Raw genomic sequence first — 25,747 nt, 5'->3', positions numbered from 1 at the left:
AAAAGACCCTTAGAATGTGTTTTGTTTTCAGTAATGCCAAAGATAAGCGGCAGCAAAAATTAAAACGAGTAAAAAACAAAAATCAAGAACAAAGAAATATGCGGTTACAAAAGATGCGACAACGAGGAGTAGACCTAATTAAAATTAAAGTGAACAACAAATAAATATGAATTTAAAAGATAACCAAAAGCTAGAAAAAATAAATATTCAGTTAGAAGATAAGCGGCAGTGATCAAAATGAAGTGAAGAACAAAGAATGGTCCTGTTTGAATAAAAGCGAAATCGAAAATCAGACTGAGTAAAAACTGATAGTGAAGTAGAAAGAAATATTACGTTGGTAGAACAATGCCATCAAAATCTTTGACGTCAAAACAAAATGGTGTAAAACCCAATACCAACCTACAGATATGCCCAAATCTAAGCAACTGTTGATTACAAGTGATTGGGACCCTTCAAAATTATTTGTATTTCCCTCGGAGCCCTTCATTTTTCCCGAGGAAAGAGTAGAGAACAAAGTTGACTCACTTGGACATTGTTACTTTCAACAATAAGCAATATATACAAGCCTGCCACATGCTGAGTGCCAAGGCCCAACCTCAAAATTGGAAAAATAGTTTGTTTTGTTTATTTTCTCAAAACTTACGTATTGACATTTCTGGCCACAAAAATGATCTAAACAGCTCACAATTTTAAGGGAGATTTTCCAATTTTCCCAGGATGGTTGTATCGAACCATATGACATCGTGACGTCAAGAAGAGACTCGCATGGTCTTCATTTGGAACACAAGCGACAATAAGAGTCAATATATACAAGCCTTTTGCGTAGCTGCGACGGGGCCCGGCCTTGAAATCCGCTACATACAATTTGTTAAGTTTAAAACCGTTACACTGAAGGGATTTCTACTGGATGCGTTTTGAAACAGTTTGTGGTAACGAAATGTAAATAAGGAGCGATCTGGCTCAGTAGCAGCCCAAACTCTAAAAAGCGGAAATTTGATAACAACTGATACATCAAAAGAATTAGTTTTTTATACTGATTTTGAATATATAAGTTTCATCAAGTTTAGTCTTACCCATCAAAAGTTACGAGCCTGAGAAAATGTGCCTTTTCTCGAAGAAAGGGGGTAACAACCCCTAAAAGTCGTAAAATCTTAATGAAATTCACGCGATAATATTCAGCGTATCAGAGAACTATACTGTAGAGGTTTCAAGCTGCTATCTGCAAAAATGTGGAGTTTTGTATTTTTTGCCAGAATGCGTGTTTAATTGTTTTTTTTTGTGTTATTTTCTTTCTTTTTCTCAGGGGTGATCGTATCAACACAGTGGTCCTAGAATATCGCGAGAGGGCTCATTCGAATGGAAATTAAAAGTTCTAGTGCCCATTTTAAGTGACAAGGAATTAGAGTGCAACTAGGCCCCGATTTTTACTTTCAGGTTTTTCAACTGAAAGTAAGGAGCAAAGCAAAATTAAAACTCAAAACGAACAGATACTATTACGTATATGAGGGAGTTCGTCTCCTCCTCAATACCTCGCTCTTGACTCTAAAGTAGTTTTAGTAATTTCAAAAGAGCTATTTATTCTAATTAAACGGCCTTTAGGATTCAAGGGTCATTCCTAAAGAATTGGAACAAAATTCGAACTTTAGCATAAAGAACGAGGTCTTGACAAGGGGGAAAACACCCTAATATTACTTATATGAGGAAGTTCACTCCCTCTTTAAGCTAAAGTTCGAACTTTGTTAAATAATGGACAATATAAAATATAATTTGTTTGTGTTATTTTTTGGGCAATTTTAACATTTAGCTTTATCTCAAGCAGCTGATTCCGTATAAGAAAGGCGCTTTCCCCTCCTCAACGCCCCGCTCTTTACGCTAAAAATTTTTTTTATTATTTTAAAAAACAATAAACTTAATACGAACACAAAATATCACGTATTTGAGGGGGGTTGCCCCTCCTCAATAGCTCGCTCTTATGCTAAAATTTTTTAACTTTTAAAAGAAGTTATTATTCTAATTAAACAGCCTTTGTGATTCAGGAGTCATTCTTAAATAACTGGTCTGCATTAATTCAAAAATGCTCAGAAATTAAATAAAAAAAGGGTTTTTTAACTTAAAGTAAACAGCGACGTTAAAACTTAAAACAAACAGAAATGATTCCGTATAAGAAAGGCGCTTTCCCCTCCTCACCGCCCCGCTCTTTACGCTAAAAATTTTTTTGATTATTTTAAAAAGTAGAGTTGTGAGAAAGAGTCATGCTTTCGCGTAAAGTGCGGGGCGTTGAGGAGGGGACAGTCCCTTCTATATTCAGAATAATTTCTGTTCGTTTTAAGGTTTAATATTGCTCCTTACTTTCTGTTAAAAAAAAAACTTTTTATTTTATTTAATTTGGAAAAAGGGTGAGCGGCTAGTTGACCTCCGATCTCTTTTGACTTTTAAAAAGTAAACTAAAACTTTCAGCTCCCAATCAAATGAACCCCTTCTGAAGTTTATACGAGCAGCCCTTTTATAAAATCATATATGCCCCCAGGGCATAACTTACAATGCCTGCCCCTGGGCCTTTGGGGAGGTTTTGTCCACCTCATGGTTTTTGTTATATAATCCTTGAACTAAGATTACACTATTTTTTTTAGATGCAATTGAGGATAAAACGGAGTGGGGCCTATTTGCCCTCCGATCACTTTTGACTCCTAAAAAGAGCACTTTATACGACATCCCCTTCCATCTGAAGTGCCTCTGGAAAAATTTATAAATAAATAAATAATAACACATTGGAGCCATATGGCCTTTACTATAGGCAACGCTATAGCATTGCATCTGAAAAAGAACTATTGAACCTAAACTCTGAGGGCTTTTTTTTAAACTAAATTTTGTAACTTACCACAGGCTCAATATTATTCCTCTTTAATTCATCTATCAAATTGCTATAGTATGAAATACCTTCTTCATTTGGCGTCTCACCGATACCATCTGGAAATACCCTTGTCCATGCAATGCTAAAACAAATATATTTTTATTAAGAATTTGAGATAAAATCTCCTCAGCTATAGACTAAATAGGCTGGAAGTAAATATAAGACAGCAAAAATCTCTGACAACACTCTTTTCTGCCAAGGATAGAAGGGCAGAGCTTTTATCTTTCCATCTTGGGAATAAAAAGGGCACTAATTCAGCACTGTTCTGATCTTAAGCTACTGTGTCATTCCATTCAGAGCGTTAATTTGGCTATCCTGTGCTTTAAAGAAGCTGTCATTATCAAGTATGTAAATGCAAAATAATGGTGATTGTTGAAAAAAAGTTATATCAGCACGATTAACCGATTTTGTTGTTGCATGCATAACACTCAAAACATCTTTTATTAGAGGAACGATTCCTATGGGAACCGGCGGTTGCCACCCTGGAAAATACCTCCCTTCCGTAAAATATCCCTCCCCCGGTGAAAAAAAGCAAACACAGAAAATCCCCCCCCCCGAAAAATACCCCATTCCCCGCGGAAAATACCCCCCGCGTCTGCATGGTATCATCATATAAGTTTCGACTTAAAAAAATAATACTAGAACTCTCAATTACTGATCGAACAAGCTTCCTTCAAAGTTTCTGCAACCAAAAGGTGGCGCTAGTAGCGATAAGGAAGGGGAAGTCCCCCTTCTATAAAGAATAAATTCTGTTCATTTTGGAGGTTGATGTTACTCTTTACTTACATAATAACATCGTAGATCAGAAGTATTCCCATAAATCAAGAGGGATTGAATATCAATTTCATATTTTGATGTATTCTTTTTTATTTTTTTTTGTCCCCCCCCCGAAAGGAAACAAAAGTCGTAGATATGGTTTTGTGAATTATACATCAGTTTCCCTCTTCAGCCTCCTCTTGTCTGTTCTTTAGAACTAATTCTGTATTTATGCGAAGGCTCAATTACAGTTGGGAATAAAATGCACCCTTTGAGGCATCTCTCTCCCTCCCTAACTGCAAAACAATGAGGGAACCCCTTCGTAGAGGTTTAAAGCCCCCATATGCAAATATTTAGAATTGTAAAACATTAGTAAATTTACTGTGAAATTTATTTAGAACTTAGAAATATTTTGGCTAGTTAGAGAGGGAGGGGTATGCAGCAGAGGGTTTAGTTTAATACCAAAACATCCCGGCTCTCAAATAGCCTTAAAATAAATTCAGAATTAGTTCTAAGAAAGAGACAAGGGGAGATTGGAGGTAGAAATTGATTTATAATCCCCAAGAGGATATTAAGGACTTTTATTTGGGGGGTTATTTTTTCGTGGGGGGGACTTTAAAAATCAAACCAAATATATGAAATTGACATTTAGTCCCTTTAAGTGTCTTTGAGCATTTCTGGTCTACGCTGTTACTATGATAGTAAAGAGTACCCACCAGTGGGCAGAATTTATTCCGTATAGGAGAGGGGATTCCCCTTCTTCATCCCCATGTCCATCTCAAACCCATAGAAACTTCGGAGAAAGCTCATTCGATAATAAATTGAGAGTTTTAGTCCTTTTTTATAAGTAAAAAAATGATTAGAAACCAACCAGCCACTTTCAGGGGCCAACCAGGGGCATTTTCAGGGAGTTTTTTTTCTCGGGGACGGAGGGGGAGGTATTTCGGGGATATTTTACGGGTGGTATTTTCCACAAGAGGGGTGTATTTTCCGTGGGTTTAATTTTTTTTTTTGGGGGGGGGGGATTTTTCGGGGGGATAAACGCCCAGACCTGGTTACTATAGATATTTTTAACTCTATACTTACAGTTTACTACCATAAGCTGTTTGATTTATTTCTACAGAGAAGTTTTCTATGGACATCAGTTATGGAGACAATTTCTCCCGGGAAACAAAAATACAAGAAATATAACACATAACTAGAAAAATTATTAACGTCACCGTTTAAATCTGGGTAGAAACAAAAATCCTGGTAGCACATTTTAACCCTATGTCCCTTAAGAAATCCCTGGCAGCATTCATGATGCTCTCCCTCCCATTCTCTCTCTATCTTTGTTCTTGTAGGCTTGTGAATATAGCCTAAAATGTTAAAGATTTTCTGAAATAATAATAAAACACACACAATGCTTCCTATGTAAAAATGGTCAGAAATCATATCATAATTATCTGAAAGCAGAACTGGTAGTCAGAAGGGAGATATCATCTTTTCACCTTTTATCAGCATAAGGAAAGGAAATTTCGTTAGTCGCTATTGAGTGTAAATTATTCAGGGTAAATTATATAAAGGTAAATTAATAAAGGGTAAATTATTCGGAATTCGTAGAAGGTGTAGTGACATAACCTATTCAAAAGAATTCAAAAGAATCATTAGGGCCGTTCTTTTACTCATCTTTGTGCTAAGATCTTACATCTTTTGACAAAGAACGCTTAAAAGTGAAATCTTAGCTATAAGATCTTACATCTTATAGCGTTCTTTTGCAAACGTCATCTGCTCTGATCAGCGGTCTAAGAACAATGATGAGTATATCATCAAAGTTCTCTCATCATTGTTCTATATGGAAGAAAGATGGCGTCCTTCACACTTTTTCCTGACATCAGTGAGCTGTAAGATCTTAGAACAAAGATGAGTTAAAAGAACGGAAATCTCTGCAGAAAGATGTGACATCTTAGATGTAAGATCTTAGTGCAAAAGAACGGACCTATTGCAGAACAAAATTTCAGATCGTTTACAGTTATTGCTCTTAATATTAAACTTTTGCATCAAAAAACGAGATGGCCTTCTAAATAAAAATATACACGCGGAAACTTCAATCTTAGAGATGTCCAAGAAACTCGTCCTGGAATTTTTTTTTATATTATAGCCATAGTTCAGTAGCCTGGGAGAGACAGGTACAATTATGTTACGGTGAAATAGATTACCTATTATTAAAAATTAAAACCAATAATTTTGAATAAAGATTTCGCAATCAATATTTTAACTCATCAAAATGTGCTCAACTGGTTTTAAATTGAACTCTGAAACAAATAGTCTCCTGATTTAAGTTACTTGAGATATAGTTTTTACCTGTAGGAAGTCGTTTGAGATATGAAGGTACTCAGTTTTCTTTTCACGCAAAACTGAAACTTAAGTTTCTAACGAAACTAATAAAATTGATATTTTTTAACTGTAAGAAATTGTTTGAAATATAAAAGTACATTTTTTCTCAAAAGTAAAACTTAAATTTCTAACGAAATTAGTAAAACCGATCACATTTTAATCGTCATTACGACGTCCCTCTGGGAGAAATATAGAAGCCCAACACTTTTAAGTGGTTCAAATGTGCTTAACTGGTTTGATTTTGAACTGTGAGGTTTTAGTTTTCTGATTTTAGTTACTTGAGATATAGTTTTTAACTATAGGATGTCGTGGGAAATATGAAGGTTTATTTTTTTTTCCAAAACTGAAACCTAAGTTTCTAACGAAAGTAATAAAATCGATTATATTTTAAACATTGTTAGGAAGGTCCTATGAGTGAATTAATACAAGCCCCCAAACGCCTTAAACTGATTCATAAAAAACTAAAGCAGAAAAATGTAAGCAGTAAAAATAGACAAATTAAATAAATTTAAAAATAATTGAAAAAATGCAAAAAGATTAAAGAGTAAAAAAAAATTTTAAATAATAAAAGAAAAAGCCTGTTGCGAGCCTGACAAAAACACATTTTGAAGCACTCATTTACATATTTTTCATCGTATTTGAACGGCAACAACATATTTGAAGCGGAAATTAGACATATTTTCACCATGTTTCTAGCAATTATAAATTTTTAAGGACAAATTTACGTGTTTTTTCATCATGTATCTCAATTTGTTCTGTAAAGTTACCAAGAACAGTGAAAATTAAATGAGATTTGAATCGGTTTGATCAATAGAATTACAAATAAAATTGAAAATGAAATTGAGTTATGGATCAGTTTGATCAGTAAAAGTACCAAGAACAAATAAAATAAAAATGGATTTTAATCTGTTTGGTCGATAAGAATACCAAGAACAGTAAAGATAAAATGAGATTTGAAACAGTTTGATTGGTAAAAACACAAGAAACAATGAAATTGAAAAAGCATTTTTATTGATTTGATCGAAAAAAGTAACAAGAACAGTGGAAAAGAAATACGATTTGAGTTAGTTTGGTCTATAAAAGTGGCAAGAACAGTGAAAAAGGATTGAGATTTGAATCAGTTTGATCGATAAAGGTACCAAGAAGCGTAAAAATTATATGGTATATGTATTGGTTTGACTAATAAAAGTACCAAGACCAGTGAAAAAAAAGGGATTTTAACTAATTTGATTGATAAAAGTCAGTTTGATCAAAAAAAGTTGCAAGAACAGTGAAAAAAAAAATGAGATTAGGATCAGTCTGATCGATAAAAGCACCAAGAAGAGTGAAAATGCAATTGTATCTTAATTAGTTTGACCAGTAAAAGTACTAAGAATAGTGAAAACAAAAGGGGGTATTAATCAGTATTATTGGTAAAGAAGCAAGGACAGTAAAAATGAAATAGAGTTTGAATAAGTTTTGCCTGTAAAATTATAAAGAACAAATAAAATGAAAGGTGATTTTAACCAGTTTGATCGTTAAAAATACCTAGAACAGTGAACATAAAATGGTATTTGAATCATCTTGATCAGTAAAAGTACCAAGAGCAATGAATATGAAATTGTTCGGTAAGAGTACCAAGAAGAGTAAAAGTTAAATAGGATTTGAATAGGGTAGATCAATAAAGTACCAAGATCAGTGAAAATTAAATAAGGTTTGAGTAGCTTTGATCAGTAAAAGCAGCAAGAAAAGTGAAAATGAAATTGGATTTGACTAGGTTTGATCGGTAAAATTACAAAGAATACCAAAAATGAAATAAAATTTGAATCGGTTGAAAGATAAAAGTACCAAGAACAGTGAAAATAAAATGGGATTTTAACTGGTTTGATCGGTAAAAGTACCTGGAATAGTCAAAATGAAATTGGACTTTGAAGAATTTTGAACCATAAAAGAGCAAGTAGAATAAAAATGATATGAAATTTGAATCGGTATGATCAATGAAAGTACCAACAATAGTGAAAATGAAATGGGATTTGAATAGGCGTAATCGATAAAAATACCAAGAACAGTGAGAATGAAACAAGGTTTGAATCAGTTTGATCAATAAACATAGTAAGAATAGTGAAAAAGAAATGAAACTTGAACAGAGTGGATCGATAAAAGTACTAAGAATAGTGAAAATAAAATGGGATTGGAATCAATTGGATCGGTAAAAGCACCAAGAACAGTGAAAATGAAACGATATTTGAATCAGTTTGATTAGTAAAAGTATTAGGAACAAAGGAAATGAAATGGGATTTGAATCAGTTTGATCGGTAAAGGTGCCAAGAACAGTAAATTGAAAATGATATTTAAATCAGTTTGATGAGTAAAAGTACTAAAAAAGATGAAAATCAAAGGAGATTTAAATCAGCTTGATCGATAAATTTACCAAGAACAGTGAAAATGAAATGACATTTGAATCAGTTTGAGAGGTAAAAGTACCAAGAACAGTGAAAATGAAATGGGATTTGAATAGTTTGATCGGTAAAAGTACCAAGAACAGTGAAAATGAAATGAGATTTGAACTGATTTTATCAGTAAAAGTACCAATAACAGTTAAGACTTAAAAGGGAAATAGAATCAGTTTCATCAGTAAAAGTAACAAGATCAGTGAAACGGAACTAAGATTTGAATTGGTTTGATCCGTAAAATAACAATGAAAATTAAATGGATTTTGAATCAGTTTGATCAGTAAAAGTAGTAAAAACAATGAAAATTAAATGGGATTTGAATCACTTTGATCAGTTAAGGTAAATAATTTCTGAGAACACACTGGATAATCATGATAAAACTAAAAAATAGTAAAAAAGAGAAAAACGAGGATTATATAAGCCAGTAAACCCTTTCACCGTTACATGGAAAGGGTCGTCAAATTTTAGTTATGCTTTGTTTTAAGGTTTGGAATTTTTTTAGTATCTTTGGATTTTTATTAGTAATTTTAATTTTATTATCGATTCACAGATGACGGTCAAGCGGAGGCCTTGACCGAAATATTCGCATTTTAGTCCACATTTTTCACTGGCTTGTATAATCCTCGTTTTTTTCCGTTTTTTCGTTTTATCAGTAAAAGTACAAAAACAAGGAACATGAAGAGGGATTTTAATCGGTTTTATCGGTAAAAGTAGCAAGAACAGTGAAAATGAAATGGAGCTTGAATCAGATTGATCAGAAAAAGTACCAAGAACAAAGAAAATAAAAGGGGGATTTCATTCAGTTGGATTGATACAAATAACATTAAAAATAAAATAAGATTTGAATCAGTTTGACTGGTAAAAGTACCAAGAACAAAGACTATGAAAGAGCATTTCAATTCACCTGATCGAAAAAAGTAGCAAAATCAGTGAAAAAAATTCTGAAATTTGTATCAGTTTGATTGATTAAAGTACCAAGAAGAGTGAAAATGAAATGGTATTTGTATTGATTTGACTAGTCAAAGATCCAATAACAGTGAAAATGAAAGGTGATTTTAAACAGTACGATCGGTAGAAGTCAGTTTAATTGATAAAAGTAGCAAAGACAATGAAAAAGAAATGAGATCTGAATCAGTTAATCAATAAAAGCACGAAGAAGAGTGAAAATGAAATGTACTTGAAATATTTTGACTAGTAAAAGTAACAAGAAAAGTAAAAATGAAAAGGGATACTAATCAGTTTGATCGGTAAAAGTAGCAAGAACAGTGAAAATTAAATTTATTTTAAATCAGTTTTATCAGTAAATTACCAAGAACAACGAAAATGAAAGGAAATTTTAATCAGTTTGATCGGTAAAAATACCAAGAACAGTGAAAATAAATGGGGTTTTTAATCAGCTTGATCGTTAAAAGTACCAAGAGCAATGAAAATGAAAGGAAATTTTATTCGATTTGATTGATTAAGGTGGCAAGAACAATGAAAAAAATGAGATTTGAATCAGTTTAATCTGCAAAGTACTAAGAAGAGTGAGAATGAAATGGAACTCTAATATGATTGTTCAGTAAAAGTACCAAGAACAGAGACAATGAAAAGGGATTTAAATGTTTTGGCCAGTAGAAGGTCCAAGAACAGTAAAACGAAACGATATTTGAATAAGTCTTATTTGTAAAAGTGCCAAGATCAGTGAAACCCAAATTAACTTGTGCCAATCTCTTTTCTTTTTCATTGTTCTTGCCACTTTCATCAATCAAACTGATTAAAATTTTCCTTTATTTTCATTGCCCTTGCTACTTTTACTGATCAAGCTGGTTCAATTCCCATTTTATTTTGAGTTTTTTTGATATTTTTACCTATCAAACTGACTAAAATTTCCTTTCATTTTCATTGTTCTTGTACTTTTACAGGTAAAACTAATTTAAATCAATTTCGTTTTCTCTGTTCTTGCTACTTTTACCTATAAATCTGATTAATATCTCGATTCATTTGAACTGTTCTTGTTACTTTGATTTGGCAAACTAATTCAAATACTATTTCAATTTCACTCTTTTGGGTACGTTTATCGATCAAACTGATACAATTCTCATTTATTTTCACTGTTCTTGCAACTTTTATTGATCAAACAGACTTTTACCGACCAAACTACTCAAAATCCCCTTTCATTCTCACTGTTTTTGATACTTTTACTGATCAAATCAATTGAAATAATATTTAACTTTCACTCTTCTTGGTACTTTTATCGATCAAACTGATTCAAATTTCTTTTCTTTTTCTTTGTTCTTGCTACTTTTATTCATCAAACTGATTCAAATCTTATTTCTTTTTCACTGTTCTTTCTAACTTTTTCGATCAAAGCAAATGAAATCCTCTTTCCTTTTCATTGTTCTTAGTACTTTTACAGATTCAACCGATTCAAATCCCCTTGATTTTTACTGTTTTTGGTATTTATTGATCACATTGATTAAAATCCCATTTCATTGTCTTTGTTCTTGGTACTTCTATGATCAAACTGATTCAAACTCCATTTCCTTATCACTGCTCTTGCTACTTTTATCTATGAAACTGATTAAAATGCTCGTTTATTCCCTGTTCTTGGTACTTAAACTGATTGAGGTGATCAAAACCCCATTTTATTTTCACTGTTCTTGATATTATTACCGATCAAACTGACACAAATGCCATTACTTTTCCATTGCACTTGAAACTTTTACCAATCTGACTCAAAGATCATTTAATTTTCACTATTCTTGTAAATTCCATTCAACGACGCTATTCAATTTTCATTTCAGTTTCACTGTTCCTGGTACTTTTTTACGATCAACTCTATTTGAATTTCATTTTAATTTTCACTGTTCTTGCTATTTCTATTGATCAAACTGAATCATTCCGAATTTCATTTTCGCTGTTCTTTGTATCTTTATCGGTCAAGCCAATTCAAATCCCATTTCATTTTCACTGTCGTTGGAGCTTTTACAGATCAAACTGATAGAAATCTAATTTCATTTTTACTCTGCTTGGTACTTTTATCGATCAAACCTACTAAAATTCCCATTTCATTTTCACTGTTCTGGGTACTTTTACCGATAAAACCGATTAAAGGCACCTTTTATTTCCACTGTTCTTGTGTAAAAGTATACCACTGTTCTTCGTATATTTCTGTATATAACTTATATATTCAGTGAGTTATATATATTTATAAGTAGTAGGTTAAATATTTCAGTGAGTTATATATTTCTGTATATAACTTATATATTCAGTGAGTTATATATATTTATAAGTAGTAGGTTAAATATTTTAGTGAGTTATCTATTTCTGTATATAACTTATATATTCAGTGAGTTATATATATTTATAAGTAGTAGGTTAAATATTTCAGTGAGTTATATATTTCTGTATATAACTTATATATTCAGTGAGTTATATATATTTATAAGTAGTAGGTTAAATATTTCAGTGAGTTCTATATTTCTGTATTTAACTTATATATTCAGTGAGTTATATATATTTATAAGTAGTAGGTTAAATATTTCAGTGAGTTATATATTTCTGTATATAGCTTATATATTCAGTGAGTTATATATATTTATAAGTAGTAGGTTAAATATTTCAGTGAGTTATATATTTCTGTATATAACTTATATATTCAGTGAGTTATATATATTTATAAGTAGTAGGTTAAATATTTCAGTGAGTTCTATATTTCTGTATATGACTTATATTTTCAGTGAGTTATATATATTTATAAGTAGTAGGTTAAATATTTCAGTGAGTTATATATCTCTGTATATAACTTATATATTCAGTGAGTTATATATATTTATAAGTAGTAGGTTAAATATTTCAGTGAGTTCTATATTTCTGTATATAACTTATATATTCAGTGAGTTATATATATTTATAAGCAGTAGGTTAAATGTTTCAGTGAGTTATATATTTCTGTATATAACTTATATATTCAGTGAGCTATATATATTTATAAGTAGTAGGTTAAATATTTCAATGAGTTCTATATTTCTGTATATAACTTATATATTCAGTGATTTATATATTTTTATAAGTAGTTTGCGTGTTTGTGTACCTCCATAGTAGGCACGGACCAAGGGGGAACCTTGTCCCTGGGGGTCCATAGTAGAATCTGGGACACCCTCGCCCGGGGTCATAATTACAGGCGGAGGAGGAAGAAGGCCCGTCCAATGTACACTCAAAAGGGCCCACTGGTTTGTCCACAAGTCCCATGAGTTACAAACCTAGTCCCAGTAATGGGTTAAATTGCATGGTGATGCAGAACACCATCGCGGGAGGATCCTCTATAGGAGGACAACTGTGACAGGGCGTAAGATCCAGATCTATGGACAACGGCCTCTGCAAAGGGTTGCCTCGACCTTTTCGGGGTACCTGCAAGACTGGGGACCTTGCGGTCAACTCTATTCCCACTTGAGGAGTGGCACCCCTCGAGGAAATTATAGCCTAGTAAACGACACAGCATTCGCACGGGATTCTGACTAATGGAAAATTCTTCTGGGCTTGGTATGTTTTGATGGGTGTCTTTGGGCTAAAAAACCTGTTGCTAACTAATTTATCTATTATGGGTTGCCTCCCCGTAGTAGTATAATATTTGTAGGCATGAATATATAATGAGTCGGAGGTAATAGGCTTGAGAATGTCAGTGCAGGATTTCGACTCTTATTGATAGAAGAGCATCAAGTGCTGAAAACCATGTTGTGACCAAGATGGGCCCAAGATTGCACACAGCCCCAATTCATGGAGGTCCCAGGGACTTTTTGCTTTCCAGTTCTAAGCTGGCTTAAGCACTTTAGGGTAGAGTTGAGAAGACATATGATCCCTATACTACACTGTTATCCAGGATTATTACGTTTCCTGAAGCGAAAATAATTTCAATGATTTAAAGAACATGAAAATTGGAGCATGGAATATTACGACGTTAAAAAATGACGTATCGTATCGACATTTTGACTGACGAATTCAAACGATTCGAACTGGATTTATTAGGAGTTTCAGAAACTCATATCCCAGGGGTAGGAAGCATGAAATTAGGTGATATAGAATTTTTTTACTCAGGCAGGAAGGATGGGGTACATAGACAGGGAGTAGGGCTGATGATGAATAAGGAAGCTACTAAGTCTTGTTTAGCCTGGGAAGGTATTAATAATAGAACACTAATTGCTAATTTTATGACTAGAAAGTTCAGGGTATCAGTTATAGTAGTATACGCCCCTGTAGAACCGACTGACGGAGATACTAGGGACTCAGATGAATTTTACTTACAGTCACAGGAGTAAATAGACAAGGTCCCGGGTAGAAATATAATGTTATTACTGGGAGATTTTAACTCCCAGGTTGGTAGAAATAGGGATAGATGGTATCCCAGCTTGGGTAAATTTGGTGTAGGAAAAGAAAACAGTAATGGATACAGACTTTTGCAATTTTGTAGGTATAACAATCTAGTTATAACCAATGGGGTGTTTGGTCATAAAATGGCTCATAAGTTAACATGGTATTCACGTGATGGTAAGACAGCAGACCTTACTGATTATGCCTCTATGGACTGATAATACCTATGATAGATAGAGAAAACTGATGCAGGCAAGGGTACCGCAATTGATATTAAAAGTCAAGATCACAGTTTTGCAGTTCTGAGTAATGACTTCTAACTTAAATTCTCGACAGTTAACAATGCCCTAAGAAGTTAGAAGGTTAATAGGTTACGGGATAAGAATTTGAGGCAAAATTTTGAGGAATAGTTGAAATACTTGAGAGTTTAAAATTTGATAATGTGGAAATGGTTGGAATAATTTTAGAAAAATAATTTGTGAAATTGCTGAAGGTGTATTAGGGAAGAAAGCTAGAACTGCAGCTAAGAATATTAGTGAAAAAGCTTTATGTTTAAAAGAAAGGAGGAAGGACTTGTACAAGAATTATCTGAGCGATAGATCATATGAAAACAAAAGGAATGTAAAGAAAGTGGAGAAAGCACTAAAATATGAACTAAGGAGGTGTGAAATGGAGGCTATGGATAAAATTGCCGAGGACCTGGAAGATGCAGCTAGACGGCATAATAGTAAAATATTCTACTGGCACGTTAACAAATTGAGAGGGAGTAGTCAATCCGGACTTGTCCCAGTTAAAGATAGGAACGGGGCCACCATTAGCGATAATGAATGAGCAAAAGAGGTATGGGCTAAATATTTTGAGAACTTGCTTAACTAAAATAGAGCTGCAGGACAAAATATACAGGAAACTTAAGAACTTCGTAATACTTTAGAAGTGATGAAAGATTTGTTTTGTGAGAAGAAATTAGCAACAGTACTAAAAGCATTAAAGAATAATAAGGCTCCAGGTGCTGATAGGGTGGTAAATGAATTTCTTAAAAATGGTGGATCTGAGGTCAGAAATAAGTTACTGAAGATTATAAAAACTATTATTGAAAAAGGGAACATGCCTAGTCAATTTCAAAAAGCATCAATCATGTCACTGTATAATGAAGATGATAAGAATAAGTGTGACAATCATTAATCCACTGACTTGGGTCGTCCATGTACTAATTTAATTAACACTAAGATACTTTTGAGAACTTCAGATGCCACTAGAAATTTCCAAATAAAAGTATAACGTAGCCTTAGAAAAGATAGAAAATGCGTCAACCAAATTTTCACTCTTAGACTAATAATTGAGAAGTGTCTGAGTGTTCAAACACCTTTGGTCCTGAGTTTTATAGATTACGAGCTAGCGTTCGATTCTGTTGATAGAAGAGTTTTAGTAAAGGTTTTATCCTTGTATGGTATACCAGACAAATACATTAAAGTGATTAGTGCTATGTACGAGAATAACACTGCTGTGGTTAAGGTAGGAAATGAGGTTAGCAGCTGGTTTTGTATCAAATCAGGAGTTAAGCAGGGCTGTGTTCTATCCCCCTTTATATGGACTATTTTGATGTACTTTGTTTTAAGGAGCACAGGAAAGGCAATGGGAGATCACGGAATTAAATGGGGAGGGAAAAGTATTCTGGACTTAGACTATGCTTACGACCTCCGAATCTTAAAGGAAACTTTGTGCAAAATAAATGAACGCTTAGAGGTTTTGTGGGTTCAGGTTTCAAAAATAGGTTTGGAAATTAAGTTTAGAAAGACCAAATCGCTGAGGCTAAAAACATGGCAAGAAGAAAAAGTGATGTTGGGTTACGAAAAGATAGATCTGGTGGGCAGCTTTACTTACCTTGGTTGTATTCTTAGTAAAGATGGTGGGAGCAATGAAGATGTTAAAAATAGAATAGCCAAGGCTCAGGGTGTTTTTTCACAGTTAAAAAAAGTCTGGAAGAATATGAAGATAAGTCTGCAAACCAAGATTAGAATATTAGAAGCTACAGTGATGACAGTGGTCAAATATGGCTCTGAAGCATGGACGCTTCGAAAGGCGGATGAAGATTTGCTAAATGTTTTCCAGAGAAATTGCTTAAGGATTGTTCTGGGTACCCGGCTGACTGGCTGTATTTCAAACAATAGGCAATACGAAAAATGTGGTTCAATACCGCTCTCTAGGGCTATAATGAAAGAAAGGTTGAGGTGGTTAGGGCACGTTGCGCGGATGAAGGATTCCAGATTGCCAAAGATTGTTCTTTTCGGCCAACCATCTAGGGCTAAACGGAAAGCAGGTCGTCCCCGTTTGGGGTGGGAGGACGTCATAAAGAAAGATTTAAAAGAAATGGGAACTTCGTGGGCGGGTGTAAAAAGGGAGGCTTTGAATAGATTGGGATAGAGGAGGATCGTGCGTAGCTGTGTTGGCCTCAGGCGGCTTGGTGCTGCGGTGATCTGTTAGTAGTAGTAGTAGTAGTAGTTCTTGCTACTTTAACAGATGAAACTGATTCAAACCCCGTTTCATTTTCAGACTTATTGATAGTTTTATTGTTTTTAACGATTCAAATGTCACTTCATTTTTGCGTTCTTGGTACTTTTACCGATCAAACCTATTCAAATCTCACTTCATTTTCCCTCTTCTTGGTACTTTTATTGATCAAAATGATTCAAAACTCTATATCATTTCATTATTATTGGTATTTTTACCGATGAAAGTGAATTAAAATCCCCTCTCATTTTCACTGTTCTTGCTACTTTACTGATCAAACCTACTCAAATCTTATTTCATTTTCACTGATCTTGGCGATCTTACTGATCAAACTTATTCAAATCCTATTTTATTTTCACAGTTCTTGGTACTTTTACACATCAATTTCACTCTCCCTCTTCTTGGTACTTTTGCCGATCAAACTGATTCAAATCGTATTTCTTTTTATTGTTCTTGCTACTTTTAACGATCAGATTGATTAAAATCCCCTTATTGATTACAGACGGGGATTAAAATACCTGTCTATTTTTTTGGGACATATACCGATCAAGTGCCATTTTATTTTTACTGCTCTTGGTATTTTTACCGATCAAACTGATTAAGATCCTCTTTCATTGTCTTTGTTCTTGCTACCTTCACCGATTAAACTGATTAATACACCCTCTCATTTTCACTCCTCTTGGTTATGTTACTGGTCAAACTAATTCAAATATCCTTTCTTTTATACTTTGTTTGGTACTTATATCGATCATCGAACTGATTCAAATCTCATTTCTGTTTCACTGTTCTTACTATATTTATCGATCAAACTGACTTTTACCAAACAAACTATTTAAATTCCTTCTTTCATTTTCATTATTCTTGGTATTTTTATTGGTCAAACCAATTCAGATATCATTTATTTCTCACTTTTCTTGTAATTGTATCGATCAAACTGATTCAAATCTCGTTCCTTTTTCACTGTTCTTACTACTTTTTTGATAAAATCAATTGAAATCTCCTTTCATTTTCATTGTTCTTGGTACTTTTACAAATCAAGATGATTCAAATACCGTTGTATCTTTACTGTTCTTTGTATTCTTATAGATCAAAAGGATTAAAATAAACTTTCATTTTCATTGTTCCTGGCACTTTTACATATCAAATTGATTCATTTTTTTTTTCATTTTCACTTTTCTTGTTACTTCTACTGGCCATAACGATTGAATCTTCATATCAGTCTCATTGTTACTTGTACTCTTACTAATCAAATCAAAAAGCATTATGAAAAAAAATATACGAAAGTTTCCTTCAAAATTTGTTCTTACTAGAAACTAGATGAAAATATGCAAATATCTGCTTCAAGATGTGTTTTTTGCTCGAAACGAGATTTTCTCTCTTTTCTTTTCTTCGTATTTTACTTTTTTTTTATGTTTTATTTAATTTTTTGCAATTTTTAATAATTTGTTGTTGTTCTTCAAAACACGGTGAAAATATACAAAATCGTTCTTCAAAATGCGCTTTTTTTGCTTGAAAATAGATGCCATTTCATTTCCATTGCTCTTGAAAATTTTACCTATCGAACAGATTCAAAGATAACTTAATTTTCACTATTCTTGAAAATTCCACTGAACAATCCTATTCAATTTTCATTTCATTTTCACTGTACCTGGTACTTTTTTACGATCAACTCTATTTAAATTTTATTTTAATTTTCACTATTCTTGCTATTTTTATTGATCAAACTGATTCAATCCTAATTTCATTTTCGCTGTTATTTGTATCTTTATCTGTCAAGCCAATTCAAATCCCATTTCATTTTCACTGTTGTTGGTACTTTTACAGATCAAAGTGATACAAATCTAATTTCATTTTTACTCTGCTTGGTACTTTTATCGATCAAACTTACTAAAATTCCCATTTCATTTTCACTGTTCTTGGTGCTTTTACCGATAAAACCGATTAAAGACACCTTTTATTTCCACTGTTCTTGCTACTTTAACTGATGAAACTGATTCAAATTCCCGTTTCATTTTCAAACTTATTGATAGTTTTATCGTTTTTAACGATTCTAATGTCACTTCATGTTTGTGTTCTTGGTACTTTTACTGATCAAACCTATTCAAATCTCACTTCATTTTCCCTCGTCTTGGTACTTTTACTGATCATAATGATTCAATTTTCTTCCATTTTCACTTTTATTTGTACTTTTACTGGCCATACCGATTGAAATCTTCATATCAGGTTCACTGTTATTTGTACTTCCACTAATCAAATCAAAAAGCATTATGAAACAATAAACAAAAATGTCCTTCAAAATTTATTCTTGCTAGAAACTAGATGAAAATATGCAAATATCTACTTCAACATATTCTTTTTTGCTCGAATTGAGATTTTCTCTTTTTTTCGTTTTTTCCTTTTTTTAACTTTTATTAAAATTTCTGTAATTTAAAATAATTTGCTGTTGTTCTTCAAAACACGAAGAAAATATGCAAAATCATTCTTCAAAATGTGTTTTTTTTTTTTTGCTCGAAAATAGATTCTTTTCTTTTTTTTTATTTTACTTTTTTATTTTTATTTTCTTACAAAACAGTTAAAATTGTTTGGGGTCTTTGTCAGTTTTCTCATAGGGCCTTCGTAACAAAGTTTAAAATATAAAGGATCTTCCTAATTTCGTGAGAAATTTAGGTTCAGTTTTGAGAAAAAAATACCTTCATATTTCAAAAGATATCCTATAATTAAAACTATATCTCAGTTCACTACACTCAGAAAACTGATTATTTAAAAGTTCAAAATAAAACCAGCTACTCACATTTGAACCAGTTGAAAGAGTTTAGCCTTGTATCATTTCGCTCATAGGGCCATCGTAATATTGTTTAAAATATAATCAGTTCTTCTAATTTCGTTAGAAACTTAAATTTCAGTTTTGAGAAAAAAAAGAACCTTCATATTTTAAACAAAATCCTACAGTTAAAACCTATATCTCAAATAACAAAAAAAAAAAATAAACTTCCTATCTCAGAGCTCAAAATAAGTACCGGGTAAAGCACATTTGAGCCTGTTGAAAAAGTTTGAGCTTGTATCACTCCTCTAATAGGTTTGTCATAACATTGTTTAAAATTTAATCACCTTATAAATATAGTTTAATATAATTTAATCATTTTATCTCAAATTAACAAAAAAAATAAACTTCCTATCTCAAAACTCAAAATAAGAACCGGTAAAGCACATTTGAACCTGTTAAAAAAGTTTGAACTTGTATCACTCCTCTCATAGGTTCGTCATGACATTGTTTAAAATTTAATGAACTCTGTTGATTCCGGTAGAAACTTGAGCTTTAGTTTTGAGAAAAAAAATGTGTATTCGTATTTCAAATGACATTCTACAGTCAAAACCCATATCTCCAGTAACTAAAACCAGGAAACTAGTTATTTCAAAGTTCAAAATAAAACCAGCTACTCACATTTGAACCAGTTAAAAGACTTTAGCCTTGTATCATTTTGCTAATAGGGCCATCGTAACATTGTTTAAAATATAATCACTTCTTCTAATTTTGTTTGAAACTTAAATTTCAGTTTTGAGAAAAAAATTACCTTCATATCTTAAACAAAATCCTACAGTTAAAACCTGTATCTCAGATAACAAAAAAATAAAAAAAAACTTCCTATCTCAGAGCTCAAAATAAGAACCGGGTAAAGCACATTTGAACCTGTTAAAAAAGTTTGAACTTGTATCACTCCTCTCATAGGTTCATCATAACATTGTTTAAAATTTAATCAACTTTGTTGATTTCGGTAGAAACTTAAGCTTCAGTTTTGAGAACAAAAAATGTATCTTCGAATCTCAAATGACATCTTACAGTCAAAACCCATATCTCAAGTAACTAAAACCAGGAAACTAGTTATTTCAAAGTTCAAAATAAAACCAGCTACTCATATTTGAGCCAGTTAAAAAGAGTTTAGCCTTGTATCATTTCGCTCATAGGGCCTTCGTAACATTGTTTAAAATATAATCAGTTCTCCTAATTTTGTTAGAAACTTAAATTTCATTTTTGAGAAAAAAAAAAGTACCTTCATATCTTAAAAAAAATTCTACAGTTAAAACCTATAACTCAGATAACAAAAAAAAATGAACTTCCTGTATCAGAGCTCAAAATAAGAACCGGGTAAAGCACATTTGAACCTGTTAAAAAAGTTTGAGCTTGTATCACCCCTCTCATAGGTTCGTCATAACATTGTTTAAAATTTAATCAACTTTGTAGATTTCGGTAGAAACTTAAGCTTCAGTTTTGAGAAAAAAAAATGTATCTTCGTATCTCAAATGACGTCCTACAGTCAAAACCCATATCTCAAGTAACTAAAACCAGGAAACAAGTTATCTCTCAAAGTTCAAAATAAAACCAGATAATCACATTTGAACCAGTTATAAGTGTTTGGGCTTGTATCATTTCTTTCATAGGGCCATCGTAATATTGTTTAATATATAATCGATTTTACAAATTTCGTTAAAAACTTGAGTTTCATTTTTGAGATAAAAAGAAGTACTTTCATATCTCAAATGACCTCCTATAGTTAAAACCTATATCTCAAGTAATTAAAATTAGGAGACTAGTTGGCTTGTATCGTTTTTCTCATAGGACAGTCGTAACATTGTTTAAAATATAATCAGTTCTATTAATTTCGTTAGAAACTAAGGTTTTAGTTTTAAGAAAAACTAAGGCGCAGTTTAGGTTTCAGTTTTCTGTTTTGAGTTTAATCTCAAACGATATCTTAAAGTTTAAAAACTATATCTCAAGTAAATAGGATAAGAAAAATAGTTATCCCAAAATTCAAAATAAAACCAGTTAATAAAATTTGAACCAGTTAAAAGTGTTTTGGCTTGTATCTTTTTTTATCATATTGGACAGTTGTAACGTTGTCTAGAAATATAATCAATTTTGTTAAATTCGTTAGATACTTCAGTTTCAATTTTGAGAGAAAAATAATTTACCTTTATATCTCAAAGGACTTCCTACAGTTAAAACCTATATCTCAAGTAACTAAAATCAGGAAAATAGTTGTCTAACAGTTAAAACTAAAACCAACTAAGTACTTTTTGATCAGTTAAAATATCTATTGCCGTTACTTCTTTTAAACTATTGATTTAAATTTTTAATTTTAGGGAGTCTGTGTCACCGTAGCGTATTTGTACCAGTCCCTTCCAGGCCACTGAACTTTAGCTATAATTAAAACAAAAACTTCCAGCTAAGTTTCTTGGATATCTCTAAGATTGAAGTCCCCTAAGGTATATTTTTGTTTAAGATGATATCTCTTTTTTTGTTGCAAAATTTTAAATTATTTGAAAACTTTATCTACAATGATTCATTGGCATTCCTTCGAATCAATTATATCATTGAACCTTCTATAATTGCCGAAAAATATACCCAAACACTCAGATAGCGACTGATAAAACTTCCTTTCCTTGAACCGATAAAAGGTGAAGAGTTGATTTCTCCCTTCTGACTACCTATTCCGCTTTTAAGTAATTATAATGAGATTTCTGACCATTCTTCCATTGGATATTTGAGTGTTTTCATGTTTGAGAAACTTCTGTTTCATAAAAAGTATTGACAATCCCGATGATAGGACCACCGGAGTATAGGTTTAGGCGGAAGATCACCGTGTTGTTTATGTCTATAGATAAAAGCACCATAGCATTTGTAATGGCTAGAGTCAGGGTGCTATAGAATTCGATATGGCCGCAGCAGGGGCACCAGAGTATTTCACATTCTTATTCAATTTAACGTGCTTACTATACCCAAAAGTTCACCAAATCTTATCAATGTATGTATGACCACCCGGAGTATTGCATACCCGTGAGGCACTGGCCGCTCGTGTCCAGACCTGTAGAAGCCCAAGGGGTGGTGAAGTTATCGCTGTCTGGGGCCCCAACTAATAGATTGAAGTACTGCACTACTTGTATCAACTACTACAATTATACACTTAAGGGCTAGGCACATGTAGCTGATTTTGGGAACCAATTTCAGCAAGGGTATATTCTAGGTCGAGTGATTATAATTAATGATGCTAAAAGGCGGGGCTTAGTGATTAACCATCATTAATTTCGATTGATTTACGATAATCATTAAATACGATTAATTACATGCCTAAAGCTCTTAAGCCCTAGTACATTCCTTATCTAGAACGTAATTAATGATGATTAATCACCGAAAAACCTTCAATAAGCCCCGCCTCTTAGCATCATTAATTAGAGTCACTCGACGTGGAATACACCATTGCTGAAATCGGTTGCCGAAATCAGCTACGTGTGCCTAGCCCTTTAGTCCAAAAAAGTCTTCCCAAAAAGTAAGGGAATTAGCCACTAATGTGTCCCCTCCCTGTCCTACCTTTGTATGAATTCTCAAGGAAAGTTACGAAAATTTGACTTAAAAATGCACTTTTGGAGTTATCAGGCTCACCCTTCCTCCACAAACACAATAATACATCGGTCCTCCTCCATAATAGGTAATGTGCAACTACACATTATACCATAATTGTCACTTTAATTCCTTCTGCATTTTCGTGTAACACCAAAAAACTAATCCCAATAAAATAAAATATATCACCTGAATCTGTAATATGAAACATTGAGATTAGCAATAAGTTGAACATCCTCTTTATACTTATGGTAGCTATCGCAAGCAACTTTTCCGTTAGAATCTCAGTCATTTGTCCATACATCCCAGATGCTTAAACCTTTACCTTAAAAGAGGTATGAGGAACTGAAAACTGGTATTAACACGACACTGGAACGTGTAGTGAACACATTCCAATGTCTAAGACTCTTAGCTTAAAAAAGAAATAAGGAGCTAAAAAATCAGAAAGAACTGCGTACAAAAATTCAATGACCTTTTAAAATGTCAAGGCATATTTTTTTTGTATCTTCATTCTAAGGATTACTTCATATTCAGATTTACTGATAATAACTGAGTAATCGCTTGTGATATTCAGCTCTTTGGTTATTTTAATACCCAAGCACTTAATTGGCAGCAAACAACAACTGTAATGTGAAAGTCAATTTTAAGTAAGGCCCTCTTTTTGAATGTTAATTAGGAGTTTTTCCACAAAACAAGTTATTTGCAGAAAAGTAAAGAGCTTTACTAAACAAATAACAAATAAATGAAACCCAAGACGAGCAGAAATTTCACTAATAACCGAGTAAAGCTCAAAACACGCCAAAATAAAAATTAGCAGTGCTGACAACCCCAATGCTTTCTCAAGACCAGAACAAGAATAAAATGACTGTGGATTGTCATTTTAATATTATATATATTAAAAGACTTCTACGCTTTAGAAGTCTATGGGCGAAAGCACAGCTGAGATATTTTTGGAACACAAACTGTCTTCAATCTATCAGGTACTTCGATATAACTTCGTTAAGATCCAATCTTTCCAATACTTTGCTTAACGTACTTGAAACAGTAATCGGCCTGTAACTTCCACACTCATTTTGATTTGTTTAAATTGTAAGAGCAGAAGTTTTAATAGTAGTAGCCCAAAAGTTTCAACTTAATACACCCACTTACATGGGTGCCGGCAAGGGGGGGGGGGCCCCGGAGGTCCATGGCGCCCCTGAGACTTCTGGACTATAAAGAAGCCAAAGGAAAGAGAGCAGACTAGGGAAAAACCATGGAAAAAATGTTTGTGCCCCATTGTTGGCTGCCTGCCAATATATTTTTACCCATAATAAGGAAAATATAAGTTCTAATCTGTGACTGAGTAACCCCTAACCAGTTTTCCACAGAAAAAATATCTATATAACTTGGTTGGAGTAAAAAAATACAAAAAAACCACAAATTCTTCATAGTAATGAATCAGAGGCAACGCTATAATGAATCAGAGGCAAGGCAACGCCTATAGTAAAGGCCATACGGCTCCAATGTTATATTTTTTTTTCCCCAGAGGAACTTCATATGGAAGGGGTCGTCGTAGAAACTTCAAACGGGGCTCATTCAATTGGAAATCGAGAGTTCTAGTGTCCTTTTTAATAGTCGAAAATGATTGGAGGGCGAATAGCCCCCCCACCCCCACGCCCATTATTACGCCAAACACATCCAATCAAAATTTTGAGATACCCATTTTGTTCAGCGTAGTTGATTTCCACATAGAAAATATATTTTTGAGGAGGACACTCCCCCACAACCCTCAGGGCAAGGGTTTTAAGCTATGCCCTCGGGGCATATAAGGCTTTTATAGAAGGCGTTGTCGTAGAAACTTCAAAACAGACTCATCCGATTGTAAATTCAAAGGGATAGTGCCCATTTTAATAGTCCAAAGTCTTTAGAGGGCAACTAGACCCCACACGCCCATCATTTACCCAAAAACATCTAATCAAAATTTTTAGATAGACATTTTGCTCAGAGTAGTTTATTTTCAGATATAAAATATGTTTTTGAGGAGGACAATCCCCGGTAACTCTTTGGGCAAGAGTTTTAAGTTAGGCCCTGGGGGCATATAAAGTTTTTGTAGAAGGCGTTGCCGTAAAAACTCCAAAAAAGGCTCATTGGATTGGAAATTCAAAGGGCTAGTTTCCTTTGTCCTCGTAATTGTCGAAAGTGATTGGAGGGCAACTAGCCCCCTCCCCACGCCCATCATTCCCCGAAACACATCCAATCAAAATTTCGAGATAGCCATTTTGTTCAGCGTAGTTGATTTTCACATAGAAAATATGTTTTTGAGGAGGACACTCCCCCACAACCCTTAGGGCAAGGGTTTTAAGTTATGCCCTGGGGGCATATAAAGTTTTGTAGAAGGCAATGTCGTAGAAACTTCAAAAAAGGCTCATTCAATTGGATATTCAAAGGCCTAGTTCTCTTTTTATTAGTCAAAAGTGATTTGAGGGCAACTAACCCACCTCTCATGCCCACCTTTTCCCAAAACACATCCAATCAAAATTTTGAGACAGCCATTTTATTAAACGTAGTTTTAAGGTCCGGAAATTAGGTCTTTGAGAAAGACAACTCTCTCACAGCCCTCAGGGCAAGAGTTGCCAGTTAAGGATTCTTCGAATCCTTCATATTATTTCTTATGGAAGGGATACTCGTATAAACTTTAGAGAGGGCTCATTTGATTGAAAATTGAAAGTTCTTGTTCACTTTTTAAGAGTCAAAAGAGATTGGAGGGCAACTAGCTCCCCCTCCTCCACGCCCTAAATGCATCAGATAAAAATTTTGTTAAAAATAGTTGAAAGGTTAAGTAACAAAACTCTGGCGTCGACAAAAACCCCCAGGGCCTGGGGGCAGGAAGGGATTCTTGTATAAACTTCAGAGAGGGCTCATTTAATGGGAAATCGGAAGTTCTAGTCCAGCTCTTACGAGTCAAAATCGATCGAAGGGCAAATACCCCCCACACCCTTTTTCCCCATCCCTCCCTTTGAACTAATTCTGTTTATACCTGAA

General features: G+C 33.3%; 1 protein-coding gene across 1 annotated transcript in view; it reads right to left on the bottom strand.

Moving 5' to 3' along the window:
• The window catches only part of LOC148938451 (myrosinase 1-like), a gene marked incomplete at its 5' end in the record, with an annotated part of 33,528 nt that extends 10,519 nt beyond the window's left edge, over window positions 1-23,009 (bottom strand). Inside the window, 2 exons of the mRNA XM_089107783.1 lie at window positions 2,879-2,993; window positions 22,916-23,009. Coding sequence (XP_088963909.1) covers window positions 2,879-2,993; window positions 22,916-23,009 — 209 coding nt within the window. The remainder of the gene's footprint in view (window positions 1-2,878; window positions 2,994-22,915) is intronic.
• Window positions 23,010-25,747: the final 2,738 nt, after the last annotated feature.

The sequence above is a fragment of the Artemia sp. Qi Xiang Cuo genome, unplaced genomic scaffold, assembly GCF_049724085.1.
Source record: "Artemia sp. Qi Xiang Cuo unplaced genomic scaffold, ASM4972408v1 HiC_scaffold_3268, whole genome shotgun sequence".
Classification (NCBI taxonomy): domain Eukaryota; kingdom Metazoa; phylum Arthropoda; class Branchiopoda; order Anostraca; family Artemiidae; genus Artemia; species Artemia sp. Qi Xiang Cuo.
The sequence above is the reverse complement of the archived record's forward strand: the minus strand, read 5'-3'. Positions and strand labels throughout refer to the sequence as shown.